Source organism: Diadema antillarum, unplaced genomic scaffold (genome assembly GCF_040938485.1).
Source record: "Diadema antillarum isolate AM-2024a unplaced genomic scaffold, OU_Dant_1.0 scf00000059, whole genome shotgun sequence".
Taxonomy (NCBI): domain Eukaryota; kingdom Metazoa; phylum Echinodermata; class Echinoidea; order Diadematoida; family Diadematidae; genus Diadema; species Diadema antillarum.
The window spans coordinates 576,871-596,209 of NW_027270948.1; the positions used below are offsets into that span (position 1 = coordinate 576,871).

A 19,339-nucleotide genomic window follows, 5' to 3' on the forward strand; every position below is an offset into this window, starting at 1 on the left:
AAAACAATCTCAAATAGTCAGAATTGCCTTCTTCTTGTGATCTCATTACTAGAACTTTGAGGAAGATATTAAGTGGAAAGTAAGATTGTGGTTGTGTTGTAAACTCTCGGTTTGAGAGACTTTGCTGAGGATAATGTTGCATAGAAGTCATTGCACAGATCAAACTCAAAGACAGAGAAAGGAAAGTACAATGATTTCATTTATTGTTGACAAAATGGCAGTTATCTTATGAATTCAACTCATATTGTAACATTTTCCCCTTTAGTAAAGATATCTAAGATATTGATGAAGAATGCCTGAATTATCATTTCCTACATTGACTTGCTCCACATAGAGAAATGTCATATGAGAGATAGACTGTATGTGATTTCCTATGGGGAATCAAGGTAGAAGTCTTATCAAATCTAACACACTTTGCTTTAAATTGTCTTGCCAGGCTGCATGGAATAAATGTAAACTAGTCAGGCTACACACATAAACAACCTTTAGATGTTTTCTTTCATACTATCTGAAGATGCTATGAGAGTGTCGTAATAATTATACATGTACTGATGGCAAGTTGATTTTTTTTAATACATGTATCAATAACTCATATCACAAAGGCAAATTTGTGATGTTTGCATGAATTTAAATCATCAGTCGACAGGTTGAAAAACTAAGCATAATTTCATATTTACAGATCATAAATACTATACACTGTACAAAATTATACATCAATGGAAAAACACATTTCATCCATGTAAATGCACTAAACAAATGTACCCACAAGGTTTTCAGATCAAGGCATTTAAGCATTACATTCCCTTTTCTCAACCAGACTATCAAATTTACTACAGTGGACTCCCATTACAGCAATTCTAAATTTCTTGGGACTGCTGCATTCACTTTGATGTATTGCAATTTTGTTTTATTGTGAAATGCAAAGTAAAAATATAAACAGTATGAACTATGGGTTAGGAAAAACAAAAACAAAAACTGGCTAGCAAAGAGTTTGTTGTGTCAGTGTTATTATGAGAGTCCATTGTAGAGAGAATGGATGTGAAGGATGAGAAACCTTTATACCAGTCTGTTAAACAAACACTTTGATTCAAGAAGACAAACCCTTTCCTTGCTGATGAACTGTATAATTGTCCATAAATATTCTAAGACCAAGGATATGTGGCATTTTGCTTCAGAGAATTCCTCATGTAGACTAGGTGCATGTACAGTTAACACTATCATATACAATAAGTGGACATGGGTTATGATGGGTAAGTGAACAAAATCAAAAAGTACCAAATATTTCTTATGAAATTCTTAATTTAACCACCAGTCAATATATCACTCCTGTGTCGACATGATTTCTCAGTCGCAACTGGGGAAATTCTGTTATCAACTACCTAATGTAAATTGACCGACATTTTTCTTATCTATGTATATCACTACCAATACCCAAAGACATAACATGAATGCTTGATTATCGGCAGTATGGTTCAATTCTCTGTGGTATTGACTTACTCATAGAAATAAATATACACTGTACTGCATGCAGATGGGCTTAAAGTGTGTCAGTATGTGTCATCATGTCCAATACAAATGTGGTGTGTGTGTGTGTGTGTGTGTGTGTGTGTGTCTTGTGCTCCTTGTGCTGTGTGGTCAGCTGTGTCTATTTTGATTCCTGCTGTCAAACTAGTGTGTGTGTGTTTGTTGGGGGGAGGGGGATTTTAAAAAAAGTCTTCATTAACACCAGCAACAGTAAATATATTGCTTCATAACAATTGTTACGAAGGTTATAGTTTAAGCTATAAGATAATGTGTAAAATCAGGATGGTACATGTATACCCATGTCACACCAAACTTCTTTATATATACATTGTATCACATTGTTTCTCAACATTTGAAATTCATGCATTATGCATTTCTACTCCATAATATCTGAGTGTACAATTTTGACTTTTGACTTTTTTGAACCATCAAAGCCTGCAATGTAAGATTGATTACATCTCCACAGATCTTAAGAACAAATCAAGTTACTCCTTCTCATCAACCTTTTTCTATCTATTTCAGTGTCACTTTGATATTGTCTCAGTGCTGGTTCTATGGGAAGAGACGAAATGGCAACCCGACAGGAAGTTTTCTCGGGTCCTTTGTGTTGTCATTCTGTTTCCCCTAAAAGCATTGGGAAATGCAGCACTACATCTATACCAACTTTGGATCCAATCAAAACATATATTCCAAGATCAATGTTTTCTTGTTTCTCCAGTCTTCACATCTAAATGGAAACACATCATTTCAAAACATTGGTGTGACCAAGATGGCAGTAAAGGTTGTCAACAGAGTTGACCTTATATTTCTGCCTGTAAATACATTACTTACAAGACTCATTGCTGAACTTACCTTTTTGTTTATATATTCCAAAGGTCATATCATCTTACACTTATACTAACTCCAGTGAGTGAATATGCTGCTAACTTGGCACAATGGTATAAGCATGTGTAACACATGTTAATCAACATTTTTTTAAACCAAAGTTTTCTGGTGCTGTTTATCTTCGCTGATGCATGGTTAACTGTATATGTACTTTAATTGATCCATTAAATTTCATGTTTGCCAAGTTAATTGTAAAGTGTCTTACACCTTGAAGAGGTAACTTTTAAAAAGGTGTTTTTGCACACCACTTTAGTACATCATCATTAGTGTGACAGCAGGACCGCAAATCAGTGTTTGAAACTGCACATCAAATTTTACAAAGTCCTATTCAAAGAGTGATAGTACTGGTAGTCACAACATTAAAGCCATAAAGGTGACGGATTAATCTCTGCATACCAAGTTGTAGCTCATAGAGGACCCTCATCAAATTCTGCCTTACACAAGATTACAGAGTTAACCAAGTGATGCTATGTCTGTAATACAACAATAGGCCCCCAAAACCAACCTGAAAGCCTAATTCCTCCAGCACCGTTTATTAGGCATATAAAAACTTGACAGCTTTGGCACCTTCTTGATCGATAAAGAAGAATTTGTTCCTTGAAAGTATTATAAAAAACATACTTCTTTATTACATTATTCTTCCCCCATGGGAGTCAAAACTCCTTTTGGTCTACAACTTGTTTATTTGTTTCCTTTCTCCTTTGCAATCGATGTTGAATATTCCCATGGAAGCTACACATGTATTTCATTGCTGATGACGACTTTCTGGCGATGGAAGCCAAATAAAAAATTAAATGATCAACGAAAGGAGGGCCCGCCTTGACAACAATACAGATGACCAGAACTTCTAAAGGGTCAGGCCATGCAAACTCAAGTATTCATGTTACACAGGCATCTTCCCACAGTCCCATATGACAATGTACAGCAAGGTAAATGTTTGCAATATTGAAAGACCATTCAATTACAAAAATTATATCATAATAAGAAACATGCAGAAACAATAAAAACTAGTAAATGTAAGAGAAAGTTGAGTGATGCTCGGACTGCTTTCGAATCGCCTGTGAAAGGATAGAAGAAGTCATTGGGAAGCTTGGCCTGAAAGGCAGGCTTTTCTGCCCAGTAAGAGCCGGGCGAGGTGGAGGTGTCAATGAAGTCCACCGAGACGGAGACTTCAAATTGCTGGACCAGAGATTCAGCACCTTCCTGACAGTACGGGCCAATACACTGGGGGGCACAAGATTGACAGAAGGCAGGTCAGATGGGAAATGATGAGGATGAAAGATACATTCAACAAAAAGAGAAGGGCAGAACATTTAAGCTTGATGGATTATGAACTAGAAATAAGAGGAAAAACAACGACAGAAAAAAAAAAGGACAAAATGACGAGAACAATGGTAATTAAGTTCAGAGGTCAATAAGCTATGCATGATAATCTCCACTGTAAATATAATGTAGTTATCTGTTGGCCATAATGGCTTTTACTGAGAAAAAAGAAAACCTGAAATTACAAATGACAAAATGTTTTCCAAGATTGACCTCATAATTCAAATCAGCTTGTCGCTATTTGGATTGCTCTGACCATTTTTCTCATGTACATGCAGAGACTCCAACTCTCCCGTTTTCGACGGGAGATCTCCCGCCGAAAACCCATTTTCGCAAAATCTCCCGTTCTCCAGTTTGAGATCTAATTTCTCCCGCCCTGGCTCTTTGTCTTTCCTACATATTTCTATCGGATGTTGAAAAATAAGCCTTACATAGCACCAGAGAGCATCTAGAACCCTGGGAATTTCGCGTTTTGCACACATCAACTTTGAGTCTCCCGTTTGCTAGGGGTTTCAGGCGGGAGAATCTCCAGATCAGAAGGTACTTTGGGTTGGAGTCTCTGTACATGTATGCTTCATTTTCCTTTTCCCTACTGTGTATGTGTTTGTGTGTGTATGTGTTTGTGCCTGAGCGTGTGTGTGTCTCTCTCTATTCATCCTAAAAGTCTATCAGCTCCTCCCTCACTCAAACTCCCCTGAAACTCAAACTCACCTGATACCTAAGAGTCTGCCCAGACCCATCTGGGTAGTAGAATCTCACTCCGACTATCTTGGCCTGGGGGTTGGCCAATGCACCCACATTGGCATAGAGAACCTCAATGTGCAAGGCCATGTACATGTTGTTACACACACCTTGCTCGTTGCTCTGAAACAGCAGCAATAAGACAACAAAAAGGTCACAATTTGCTATACTTTAAAGACAGCTAGAAGGCAGAACTGCAGTAAACTTATGCCAGCATTCAGTGACTTTTGACATTGAGGGATTTTGCCCAGAATCTCATAAACTAACACCTGGATCAATATGAGATTCATAAGCATATAGAGGTAGCTCTTGGATCTTTGGGATATTGTGGGAATTTTCTTGGTCATCTCCACACAAACAAAGTCCAGTCTTTTGGAGATGTTACGAAATTTTCATAAACTTATTTGGTGATTAGCTTTATACTGGACAGGTCCTCCTATCGCACATGTATATATCTATCGGATGGGGGGGGGGGGGGGGGGCTTAAACAAGTAAGCAGGTACTGGTATACCACAACCAATGCTTGGGAGGTGCATTATTGCTTTGAAAGTGCTACAAAGAGAAAAAAAATTGTAACTAATGATAATCACCTACACAATCACTAGCACATCCTCACATCTGCGGTGTTATTTCAATCTTACATAATATACAATAAGCTTAATGCTGTGAAGACATCCACTGTCCATGATTTGGTTCAAAGATGGTCCTTCTTCATGATATCTATCTTATAGCTGTAAGGCGTAAAAATGGACTACAATATGCAATTACCTCTTCGGATACATTAACCTACTTACCACTGCAGAACCACTAATTTCGTCCTTGAAGATTTCCACCCAGTCACCAAGAACCTCTGGCTGTGAATTGCCAAATGTAGCCACGTAGCCTGGCTGGTTCCCGCTGAGTGCATTCAGGGCCACAGACTGGATCAACCCACAGATGTCCGAAATATTGTTGTATGAGACTCTGAGATGAGATAAAGAGCATGTCATGATAGGATTAGATCATACAGCGTTTGTGAACAAGAAATAACCTCGTGCAGTAGAAAGCCGAACTATACGTAGAACTATAGGCCTACTGACTGAGCAATGACATTTGTTAGGATTGCTTAAGAATCATAAAATAATGCATTGGTCTCTGTTGTGTAACAAAACCCTACTACATACACTGTCTTATGGCTGTGGTCTACAAGCAATAGTCTCCTACAGCAGAGACCAACGTTTTGATTTGTAGATACATTGCTAGATCAATTCTGTGGCATATAAGTACTGTTTCCACTGCACCACTGTACAGGTGAGCAATATACTGGAAACAGCATTAAATATAAGAGATTCCAGGCAAGTGAAGCAGTGACTCTAGTTGAGGTCTTTGATGCTTATAACCTGCCAGGAGAGTCGGCAAGTGTACTACCTTTGGCTGTTAGGAAACTCACTTAATAGTGCAGCCGCTGCGGAGATTTTCCCCAAAGGTGACCGGAATCCTGGAGTCGGCGTCCGTCAAACATGATCCGTCAGCAGAGCTCCGGACGACTGTCAGCCAGTTGGTGGGGTCCGAACTCAGTGAGATGGCCTCTGTATGGCTAAAGTCAAGGCTATACCTCCATCACTAGTCTCTGATGTATGTTTCTACTGATTACCCCTCAAAGATAATCAAGAGTCATCACTATGTATTTGAGATCTACAAAATTTGGAAATGTTGCATCAACTGACACCAACTAGCATTTTTGTATCATACACTGGTTTCCAGCTGTATATTGATGACAAGAAACACACTTCACCTCTACAATAATGCAATATGAATTTTGGATTTATACGTGAAAATCATCTTTTAAGCCAGGTCTGTGGATGGTCATTTCCTGACATGTTTAGTGTATACTGTACCATATATACAGTTAGAAACACAAAATCTTAGCTGCATTCAAAGCAAAAGTGTCTGAGGAGAACAATGCTTACATCAACAAAAATTAGTAGCAGCAGCAGGGAAGAGCTTGATTGCAAAACGAGTTAACTCCATTCTTTTTAATTTGAGATATTTGTGATTAAAGCTGCTAAAAACAAAGAAAAAAAAATATCAGACATTTTAATAACTTCAAGAATATTCCCTGTTATGCAACAAGTGAGGTTTACCTGGAAAGGCTTTATTTTGCTCTGATGATGAACTTGCTTTGAAATATATTAGAATAGCACTTGACCTGTTTTGCGACTAAACTCTTCAATCATTATTTTTTTTAAAAACTGCAGCAGTATTAACAGTAGAACAGCAGTGGTGACCATTGTTGTGTTATCACAATTATTACTGCTCCCATTACAAACAAGGCACTATGGGCAATGGCTAACAGCAAGAAATGGACACCACACACAAAGCTTTGGTAGTGTGGGGCAAGGCATGCTGAGATAAGATAATTTATAGTACATCATTGTACTCTTCCTGACAAAGGATATAAGATGGAGCCATCAAGTTGGGTCTCTTGGACAAGGTTCCCAGCAACAAGGGGCTGACCAATCACGTAACCAGGATTACCGCTTCGGGGAAAGCTGCCTGTCTCTCCAAGCTTTAGTAATGAAAGAAAAAAAATTTTTTTTTTCGATTATATTACTGTTCTTCCGAAAGTCATACTGCGGTAATACCATTTGCAAAATCTTGGATCAATACCGTCTCTTACTAGATATATTATCAAATTTCTTACTACATATAACACAAATTTGGACACACAAGAACAGTTTCGTCAAAGGTTGAATTCATGCTTGAGAACAGAAGTAACAGAGTGTGAAATAGGAATTATCCCTTTCCACAAGAAAGCTTACTGATTACTGATATTAGGGACATTAAACATGATATCTGTGTTACAGGAGGCAATCTTCACATTAGTTGCTAGTATCAAGAATACCAGTCAACCTGCATAATACTCAGAAATAGAACCCTACAAAATACATTGCTTACATAGTATGTACACTTGACAAGTAGAGTTGTTGACGCTATTTTTTTTTTTTTTTTAATGACCAAGTCCCCCCTCCCCTCCTACTAAAAAAAGAAAAGAAAAAAAGTTGACCACCTTATAAACAAACACAGCTTTCAGTGGTGGACTTGTGTGTCACGTAATGAAGCATACTGGAGAATAACCTGGTAGGCATTCAAATTCAACAGGACAAATCAATGTACTAGTCTTTGTCAAAGACTCTCTTGCTGTAGTGATTGCAAGAGGAGCAAGCAGAGGGTTGTTTCACAAGACTAGTCAAGACACCAGCAAGAGTCCAGAACAAGAGCTTCTTTGGAGATCTCTCTGAAGTTCTGAACTTATGCCTTTGAATCACTGAATTTTCCTACCAGTGTTTGGTAGCAAAAATCACAACCAATCAGCAGAACTCCATCCAATGAGGCTGCTGCATACATGTTTCGCACTGATGTCCAATGGGCAATTCATGCAATTTGATTGATCCAAGAGACTGACTGGATTATGTAGTGACTGAATATTTCAGGAGTGGTGTGTTGGTTAGCCTTTCTCCCAGTCATGAAAGATAATCACAATGGCAGATCTCAGAAGGCCCTCTCACTTCATGCACTTGACTGCACTAGACTCCGCTCTCTAGCTCTTCACTCATGACTGTCGTTACTAACAACAGCATGAGGGATTTTCAAAATGGCTATATATCACATTGAATATACTTCAGAAACTTATAAAAAGATATACATTTCCAAACATTCTAAGACTCTACCATTCCAACAGGAAGTTAATCAGACACTGAACCTACATTTTCACCAATTTCACTAAGATTACTGCAGTACGTTGATATTTTCTGTCAGGTAATGAGTTTCCAACTTTACATGACTATGTGTCGTCAGGCCCAATAAAAATATCATAAGGCATTCCACTGACTACAAATTATTTCTACAACACCCCCCCCCCCCAACAAAAACAAAATTCTCACCTTGACAAACTCTGTAGAAAATGTTTGTGAAGGCGAAGTGTCGCTGGAGGTCAATGACCCCAGAGTAAGTCCCACGTCCACAGCCTCGATTCCATTTGTTGCATTGTGAGTAATAGTGTACTTCACCTGGTAACAAAAAAACAAATTCAAATATTACTCTGTCAGTTATTGTAGAACAACCAAAAGTGTCTGGTTGGAGGCAATTGCCTGATGTATTCTTCATATCAACTACTAACATATGGACCAGCAGTCATTAAAAAATGATGCAACCTCTATATGACAAAGTTACAGCACAACTCACCTCATATCTTAGGGAACAAGGGGTGCTATGCATAATAGATATATCAGATGTCAGGAAAGCAAAAGGAATCTAAATCTAATTCAATCTAACTTCATCTACTTCAATTATAATTTAATCTAATCTGATCTTTTCAAAGATAATCAAAACTATTCTACTCCACACAAAAATGTACATTTAAAACATTTTAGATACTTGTGTTGAGGTTATCACACAGTCATTCAACAAGGTAATGGAAAAATATATAAATAGATTTCTCTTTCACCATACTTAAACTCACTGAAACATAGCATGTCCTAGGGCAACCTTTCAGATCTCATTTTGCAAGAGCATCTATTCTCATTTTGAGTGCACGCATGCTTAGTTGAAACAAGGCAATAATTCAAAGTACTTTACAAATGCAATGATAACTAATCCATATGTCTCCTAAAAATTCTAGCCTTGTTTGTGCACTTTGTCGGAATGAGATGTCCCTTCATTAGATTTTTATACTTGTTGCTGAGGAGGTTATCATTACATGTTGTATTTGGTAAGTTACTGTAATTACAATTATCTTTGCAACAGAGTTTGGAAAGTTAAGAAATCTTATAAAATTAATGAATAAAATACATTCGTACCTCTGTAACTACATTGTCACAAGTATCTGTTGAGCTGTTGTAAAAGGGGACAGGGATCTCATCCACAGTGTAGTTGCAGTCAACGATGAAGTCATATTCAATCCTGCACATGATGGGTAGCTGGACCGATATGTTGACCAGCTCTGGGTTGTCATAGAAACCGTATCCAGGAAATTCTGTGGTCGGTCCTGGCTGGGGGAGAGCTGTGGTTGCATTGGATACAAAGTTGGAGTCTGTAGTGGTGCTCCCTGTGGTGAGCAGTGAGGGCGTGGTGAGGTTGACCAGAACCGGTGGTGGGAGTGGATTGTCTTGAAGAAACTGTGGCGTCTAGTATAGGAAGAATAGAAAGATATATAGCCAAAAATGAAGTACTCATCTTTACCTTTAGTACAAACGGGTGAATCCTCACTATAAACTCAATCAAATCTATCTAATGGTTGAAACAAATTTCTTAACAGTTTTCCAGTCACGCCAGCTACACATTCAAATATGTTCATCAGTATTCATTTGACCCAGTGGAAGTTATTTCCTTTATGCACATAAGCTTGTTGAATGCTGTGATATATTTTAGGAAAATTATGTCACTTTACACTTTCATTACTTGGCCTGAAGGTATCTTCCATACAAAAGAAGGAAAAAGATCAAAGCAAACAGTATGCCCCCCCCCCAAAAAAAAAAGGTACCATGTTAATTACGTGCATATTTCAGTATCTTGTAATGCGGAAAAAGTTGCACTGTATGGACTTTGCAAGAAAAAAACAATCCAAATACTTTACCAGACAAACTTGTGAATCCAACAGGGGAATTTCGAATTGGGGATCATAACACACACTAGCAATCTGTGAGATGATTTTAATTTGAAATGATGATAGAGGCAAACTCTGGTATAACAGACAACAACCAACAAGATTATGTCATTGTGGGAAGATTTTCATGGTTAAGACTTTTTGAACACACACACTGGAACTCATATGATACACCAAGCTAATTTCTGAAACTTGACACAATATTCTTTGTAGAAAAGGATTTTATCAGTAGAACAGTCCTCATTTGCCTCATTTGCTTTGTGAGATTTGAAAAAACACAAAACGTGAAATGTTGTTGTGACCAAAAAACTCAAGTGTAAGAATTAGCCTTTGGTATAACACAAGTCAGGACAAAATACAGTAAACCCTACTATGATGAACACCATTACAACATGGGTAGTCGCACATATAATGTTTGTAGTCCTACATTTGTGTATTTATGTAGCAACCTACAGAGGCTTCCACTTTTAACAAGAATTTGTTATACTGTGACTATAAAATTCTTGCGGTCCAGACTATCTCGTCATAACAGGGTTTGCCCAAACTGCAAATCAATATGACAGATCATGAATACACAGATGTATACTTTAAAGTAGAGGCAATGCTCACAGGAATAATCTTGAAGCCACTGTAGTAAGTTCTGGCAGATAGGAAAGGTTGGTTCTCACAATCCCTTCTCAAGCTGGTCAGTTTCCTTGTACAGACTGATGTAGCAGCATACAGGTATGCTGGTTACAATGAAAAAAACAAAGAAAATATGTAGGATTGTGATTAACAAATTTGGGGTGTGTAGATGAAACAACAGATAGACAGGCAGAAAACTATAAGGGCATGATGTATCCAACTTCCTAAGGGAATAGAGTTAAAGAATGTTAACCCTAAATAGACTGGGCTATTTTGGTAGCTCGAAAGACTGGGGGGCCTAAAGGGCCCCCCTTAAGATCTCGGCCGTGGATCGCGCGATCGCCGCGGAAATTTGCACAATGGTAGTGTGTGATGTAATCTACAAGATCATATATTTAAATTTTCCAAAATAGTCTTTTTTTATTTTATTTTGATTAATTATGCTAATTTATGCGAGAAATCAGACTCTTTGACCTAAATCAGTAAATAAAGCTCCAAAAGTGCTCATTTTTGGTCTAATTATTCTTTGTGGCATTCTTAGCAAATGTACTTGAAAAAAAAATTGGTATCAAAATTAATTTCTTATTTATTTTATTCTTTTATGAATTTCTTATGTATTTCTGTGTTTTTTCGACCTGTTTTTGTTGTTTTTTTTAACAAAATTTGTGGCAGACACTTTTTGAAGCATAATACTCCTAAAACAAATTAATTTTAGCCATTGAGAGTAAAAATAAGCATATTTATATGAACCAAACTATGAAAAAACTCAATTTGCATTGACTTTGTACACAAAATCACATTTTTGAGCCATTTTCGGCCTCACGTGCATGTACAAAAAGTCATGTAACTTCAGAACCGTACCCCCTGGCGTCACAAATTTGGTGTCAAAATGTGCGGGAAACTCGAAAGAAAAAAGTCATAGAGCATCGCGGCGAGAGCATTGCGTGTTGCAGAATAATCGCGCGAAATGTCGGGGGGGTGGGCCTCTTAGGCCCCCCCCCCCCAGTCTTTTTAGGGTTAAAAAGATAGCATGAAAGAACTACAACATTTTATTTCTTTATACACAATCACTATACATGTATCTGCCAAAGAAACATTTCGTATTGAATGTCACACACATAGCTGACGGTATATCGGCATAGATATTTGCCATCGTCTAATATCTATTTGCTTGAAACATATCCAAACCTACATTAAGCAATAGATTGCCACAGAAAGAGAAAAATGACGGGAAGGAATGAAATTTGATGAAACTACTGACAGTATAAAAAAAAAAAAAAAAAAAGTTGTAAGAAGAGCTATCTAACCTATCCCATAAAAAAACTAACCAGCAGGGTTGTTGTCATCACAAATGTCAGACACTAGTCCTTGTGGTAGTCCAAGTTGGCCCAGTGCCAGCGTCTCATACAGGGTGTAGATCGTGTCTCCAGACTGTCAAATAAATGTCAAAAAAATAAATTATGCTATCGAAGCCAATGTGATAGAACATTTACTGGCTCAATTGAAAGAAGAAGAACAAATGTGTTGCAATATGATTAAAATAGATAATAAAGCAGGGTGAACAATGAAAATAGCATACAATATATAACAATAACACCGAATCATAAAACCCACAAAGTCTCATGGGTTGATTTTCCAATGCACCTACACCCATTGGTGCATAAATCTGTTTTGCGGGAAACATTCTTGAGGTGAAAACTGGACGCCCCATGGCCCAAGACTCCCACTTGAGTTGCAGACAAATCTAGCACATCACAGAGCTCCTTATAGAGACTCACATTTTGTTATATTTAGATTACCTATTTTTCAATGCTTCTAATTGGTTATTTTACCTCCCAAGGGTATGAGCCTCTTGCAAAACTAATACAAAAATTTAGCTAAAGGTCATGTGACATCTTGACTGTTCAAGTGATGGTCGTGCGCTGTTGTGCACTGATAGCTGTTTACCTGTTCCATGTGCTTGACTGTGTGTGTAATGAAAGTGTTGCTCTGAGTCGTCAAACAAGGTGTCCCATGGACCAATTTCTGCCTTTTTCTCTATTTTGCTTCTAAAGTTAGTTCTGGTACAATTGTACCTCCTCCAATTTCTTTGCTCTCCCAAGTACAAACATACTTTCAAAAGTGCTAGCCAGGGCTGGAGTATTGCTTCATGCACAGTTACACTTCTTACTGTACACACCACTGAACGTAACAGGCATTTTTATGCCTCCGCCAACGAAGTGGCCGGAGGCATTATGTTTTCGGGTCGTCCGTCCGTCCGTCCGTCCCGTTTTGTTTTTGTCGATATCTCAAGAACCGTGAGGTGGTTTTGCATCAAACTTGGTATGAGGGTATATCCTGGGGGGATAATACTTTGTTTCAATTTTAGGGTCACGGGGTCAAAGGTCAAAGGTCACAGATTATTTTGTTGAAATTTCATGTTTTTCTCCATATCTCGCAAATGGTTCAAGGTATCTTCATGGAACTTAGTATATATGCATGTACCGATGGGCAGTGATTATCTAGGGAAGTTGGGGATCATGGGTCAAAGGTCAGGGGGTCAAAGGTCAGGGGGTCAAAGGTCAAGGTCAACTCCTCAAAATATCACTACTTGCCTTATATTTATGCAATGCCTGAAGGATTTTTTAAAACTTAATGTATGCATGTATAACCCAATATATATTCTGTGGGAAGTTTCTTGCCAAAAGGTCAAAGGTCAAAAGGTCAAAGGTCAAGTGAAAGTGCTAAATTGCACTTCTTCCTCCATATCTCAAAAGTAACTCAAGGTATTATCATGAAACTTACATATTTATGGATGTTCTACCTAACAGTGATTCTCTTTGGAACTGTGGGGTCAAAGGTCAAAGGCCAGGTTTAGATAATACTATTTTACCATTTGATACTGAAATTATACTTTTTCTCAATACCTTGAAAATTACTCAATGCATAAACTTATAAAAGGGTCAAAAGTCAAGTGAAAATCATCAGTTCCCCCAAATACCTGCACTCTGACGTTTTAATCATTCATCCAATTGAACCTAGTTCTAGGAAAGTGAACATTCAGCACATTTGTGGCAAACCTGTCATTTTAATATTTTGCCAGTTGTGTGAAAGTGTCATCACACATTGTCAAGACATTCTAGACCTATTAGGAGAACCATGCATTATGGCGGAGGCATACACCAGTCGCCGTAGTGACATCTCTAGTTTACTCTACTATTTATCTCACGAACAATCAAGATCACTTGCTATCTTGTCATCATGCTCTCCATATAGACACAAATAAAACTGTAATCCAAATCTATAAACCTATACACTATCAAAAATAACAACAACAACAACAAAGATCAGAACTACCCATATAAGACTTTAAGTGAAACAGAAAGTCTTGAATGAAAGAAAGTAGAATATTTTATAAGAGCAATCATCATTAATGAAATGTATATATATCACCATCACGGCTTGACACTAACTTTTTGCTCTGGTGGCCTGCTTGGGCAACCGAGCCACCGGTACCCTGCTAATGTCAAGCTGTGACTATGAAGCGAAGATTATCAACTACAAAATTCTTTAAAATATATATGCAGGAGCAACAAAGTTGCTGTACGGCTGTTGCAATGTATAAAGATATGATGCCACATATGAATGGTGTGCAGAAGTCAATTAAATACTACACACCACCCATATTCAGGATCATGAAAATCATTCTGACAGTCTGGAATTTTGGAGGACTAAATCATGATTTGAGGCTTATGGGAAATAAAAAAGATTGTTTGCTAAGGTCTTCCATTCAACACAGTAAGGATAACCCGAAAGGATAGACAATAAAATCATCAGCTAAAAATTGATAAATGGGCATTTGTATTGGAATCAAACTTTAAGCTAACATCTTTCTACATTTGGCACCAGCATTATCATTTAATGCCTGGCTGAGGAAGCCTTGTTTGCTGACCTTATAGAAATCACTGTAGGTGTCATTGCCGTCAGAGGGCTGCTGGTAGGATGTGTCCCCATATTGCTCACTCAGCTCATAAAACCTCTCCACAGTCTCAACCTCCTCAGGAACGGAGTAGTAGTTCCTGTCAGCGTCTGCACATTTCATGAAGTTGTCAATGAAATGGCTTATAAAACAATTGCAGCCGATAGGATTGGATATTAGTGTGGGCCATGGTCAGTAAAGTGCTACCAAACCAACACAAAAACTTGCCCACAACAATACAAACTCACTATTGGCAAGGAAAACAAAATTCACCTACTTGTTTTATGGACAATTACATTGTACTGTGTACACTTACTGTGTACACGCTTCCATAAATCAGACACTGTTGCAATGTTTCTGTCATATTTTTGACCATGAAATCAAAATGACAGGGAAGTTTGTAATGCTTGAGAACAGTAGGTGTTCTTGTGTAACCTGATAGCAAAGCAAAATCTAAGAAAGAAGATTGACTAGACTTCAACCTAATACAAGAGGCATGAATCAAAATCAGCAGTGACACATTTTAAATTTGTGCAGAACACACTTGTCTAAAATTTGCAAGACGGGTGGACCACTGATCTGAATCAAACTTTATTGCCACTCCCCATACACTGGTATCATTGCAGCAACTGTTACAGACAGCTTTGGTTTGATAGAGACAACAGTTTCATGGAGTACTTAAAGCATCTTATCGAATGAATAATATCCTTGCTAAAAGTTCTATTGTCTCAAAATTTAGGCACATTTAAAATGGAATGTAAGTAAAATAGATTGATAGGACAGGTAGACCTGCATTTTCTCAAGTTCTGGATGATCATCTTTTTTCCATTTCTAAACAATAATTTTCAGAGTTTGGTAGGCAGAGTGCTCTATGGGCAGTTAACCAAAATACTGACAGACTTGAGACACTCTGTTATCACTCACTGTTGTCTGTTGAAATGCAGAAGAGACTTGGGTCTGTCACATCAACTTGCTCTGGTGGGGCATTGGTGCTGTATATAACAGTACTTCTCAAACATACTCTAGACTCAACACTGTTGAAGCAGAAGAAAAAACGAAACAAAACAAAAAACAATAAAGAACAACAAAAATACAAATGAAATGCAGTTTGTACTAAACACAAATTGCTTTTCCTTCCTTACCAGGACACATTTATGTGTTATTTCAATATATAAATGCAACCTGTACATGCTCTCTTTTTGTCAACCCGGTCTCATTAAAATATTCTATATAGAACTGTATTGTAAAGATGCAAAACCTTTTTAGTATATTTTGATAATTTTCATAGGAATGTGTAATCCAGAAATGTACAATATGTCACACTTCTATTCGCCAGTTTTATGTACATAAAGTGTTTATAGGGCCTACAATTCTTAAGGCTCGATCTGTCAGAACACTGAGTTTGCAAAAGATGGTAACCGCATTAGAACTGAGTAATGCACATGTACATGGCTAAACTATTGTTTCTTCTGAATTGCTGTACAGATACTTGCACACGCTTGTTCATGAAATGATTATCACATTTTTCAAGAAGATATTGACCATTTAGACTTTTGGAATTGCAATTGATGTGAGTGGTATTTATCCAATGAGCCACTGCATTCCATAGCATGGTTTTAGTTGAGTGAGTGCTCACACATATGTCTGATCTTCACACTGGCTGAATGTAGAGATGTCTGCAGATGTACAGTCAGGATCACAACAGCAGTTGACATCACAGCCGTTTGCTGTCAAATCACAAATGCACCTTCCAATATCTGGGGAAAGGCAAAAATGGTGGTCATGACAAACAATAGAAAATTCATCATACAGCACATTTGTACCCCCTGCTGCCAATACACAAATATTCTATGGGACTTTTGATATTGGTCAAAAAACTTGGGACAAATTTGTCAGCACTAAAGCAGTTTCATATATAGTAGTATTAGTACTGTACAACTAGTACACGCTCTTAATCTTACAACTACTTCAGAATTATAAAGTTTGTGTTTATTTAAAGTATTTTAGGTTTTGGGATACAATTTACAGTCTAGGGCTTAGGTTCCAGGCTTGGGATTAGGTGTAAGTTAGGGTTAAGGAATGATCGAATCCAAATAGGGTGACAATGTCAAAGATTGAAGTCAATATTGGCACTTCAAGTCACTCAATTTGGTTCAGTTCATATTTTTCTGGAGCTGGGTGACGCATTACATGTGTTGTTTAATATTCTACATGGAAAGGGTTTCTTATGTCCCCCCCCCCCCCCCAACTAAATTAAAGTTTAGCGTCAATTACCGTCTGGTCGCCACTTGTGTGTAATTCTTGTGCACGTCCGCGCTGGCGAACTAATATCGGCACTGAATTAGTTCGCCGCCCATAACCTGCAACATATTATTAGCGTGTGTGTTATACATACGCTTCAATGAAGGAGGCATTGTCGGTCACCGCATTTGAAAATCTCCCTTAATCTGCCACCTGAAATCCTTTCTAAATCAAAAACATCCTCGCATTAAAAATGGTTTTATCACCTGTTTACATATGGTAAAATATATTTTGATTACAATTATTTGTGTTTTTACGGAGGAAAAAGGTGAATTACGAATGTATTTTGAGAGTGATGAAAATCCGTCGCCCAACCTGATCTCCGATCGCGGCGCGCGTTACATGCGATGTGAATGTCTGGCGACCTTACCGCAGTGGTGAACATACCGTAATTGACGTTACTCTTTTTTTTAATACTAATAATGAACTAAATAGAGGTTATGCCATTTATGAGAAGACTTCCTTTTGAGACATAACCCTAGCATACAAATTGTGTAACCTTTATTTAGTTTATACTATTAGTAAAAAAAAAATTGTAATTTATTTATTTTGTGCAAATTAGTGATGGGGGGGGGGGGGCATAAGGAACTCTTTCCTTCTACATTGTCACACAAAGAAAACAGGTTGACTGGAACATACACTGACCACATAGATGGTTCTATGGATAAAATAATGACGAAGTAAATAAGTGTAAATTTAATTCACCCTTAGAGTTGTCTACTCATGAATGAAATCAAGTTGAAACTTGTATTATCGACTGTTTCCTACGGCCCCATTGAATTGGCGGTGATGATCAGACGCCGAATATAACGCATGGGACCGTGAAAACGGCTGTCGCTGCGGTGTGTACTTTGGTTACCTGTGTTCGGTGGAATTTCAGTTGCATCTGTTGGTGGTGGTTGTGTTGTAAGAATATTTGCAGTGGACTGAGGTTGACCCTGAGTGGTAGCAGCTCGCTGTGTTGTGGGATTCGTGGTTAGAATTTGACCAGCAGATGTTCCTGCACCAGCAGGAGTAGTGGAAATAACCGTTGTTTGAGGAGAGCCAGGCTTGAAGCTCACAGTGAAAATTATCACTAGAACTATTTTGGCGTCCGCTGACAACGGCGCCATGATTACCATTCAACGCAGGTATATGGGAAAAACGAGGGTCTATAAAATGGCTAGCCAGTAACAGGCTGCTGAATATTAATAAGCAACTACGTCCACATGTGTTTATGAATATTAATGAAGCGGCAAAGAGAAATTTCGGCCTATTGTATGGTGGGTGCGCCGTCAGTTCACATGCATGAGAACCTGAAATAAGAGCCTCAAAACAACACTGATGCTATCACAGGCCTGTACGACTAGGAATTTTATGGGGCGATTTTTATATGGTGGTTCAAAATTTATAGAAAAAAATAGTATTGGTTGAGATGATGATTCAGCTTTTAACTCTTTGCGAGATGCTTAGAAACCACTTTCTAAAATGTTAAAGAGCATTCAATTCTAAGAGGAATCTAAAGTTTATTTGATGAAAATCGGTTTTGAAATGACTAATATATCATTAAAAAAGTATTAAGAACAGAGTGATCCTAATAAAAGGTGGGAACCACCTTTTATTTCATTAGGATTGCTTTGTTTTGGATATCTCAGCAATTTCAAAACCAACAACATCAAAGAAACTTTGAATTCCTCTTATGCTTTTTCATATTTCATAAGGGGTTTCTCATTATCTTAAAAGATCATTATAAAACGTTGTAAAGGGCCGTTCACACTGGAGCGGTTTTGCGGCAGCGGCAGCGGCGGCGGTTTGCCGCTAAACTCTGCCGCAGCGGCACGCTGTGCACACTGGAGCGGTTTGCCGCGCGTAATATGCAAATTAGATTGTTGCCCTTGGGCACCTGCAGTTTATTGTAATCAATTACATAATTATCATGCACATGTATACCGTGAATACATTCCCCATGGATCTGAGAATTTACAAAATCACTTTCCCAAAACAAAACAAACAATAAAGGAAATCAAGGATGCGTAACATGCAAGAAGACTATTGGACAATCAGTACTGAAATCTCAGCTTTTCAACTTTTTGCTTTAAATAAAAAAGAACACTTTAGTATCAACACAGACTGTTCAATGAAACTGCAAAATATTCCTTGTGTTACTGATATTGGTATGCACGCAGAAATTATTGCATCGGACCACTGCCATATATACCGAGAAGGCGGTACATAAAATGTGTACATCCAACACCTCAATATCTCAAATATGATCTGCGAATGTCACATTTTCCTTGTTTTTGTTTTATTGGGTTTTTTTGTTTTTTTATACAAAATTAGCAGCATCCAAAGTAATGATA

The 19,339-nt window shown here is 37.8% G+C and overlaps 1 protein-coding gene across 1 annotated transcript; it reads right to left on the bottom strand.

Annotated features, from left to right (window-relative positions):
- Window positions 1-1,982: 1,982 nt before the first annotated feature.
- LOC139715977 (tectonic-1-like) lies at window positions 1,983-18,112 on the bottom strand. Its single transcript, XM_071627529.1, has 13 exons — window positions 17,860-18,112; window positions 16,336-16,456; window positions 15,624-15,733; window positions 14,673-14,809; window positions 12,070-12,172; window positions 10,727-10,845; window positions 9,312-9,638; window positions 8,397-8,522; window positions 6,912-7,021; window positions 5,903-6,043; window positions 5,268-5,436; window positions 4,444-4,596; window positions 1,983-3,633 (listed from the first exon to the last, which is right to left on the bottom strand). Exons 1-13 carry the CDS (start codon window positions 18,110-18,112, stop codon window positions 3,385-3,387), a joined length of 2,118 nt encoding a protein of 705 aa, XP_071483630.1. The 3' UTR covers window positions 1,983-3,384.
- Between the last annotated feature and the right edge of the window lie 1,227 nt (window positions 18,113-19,339).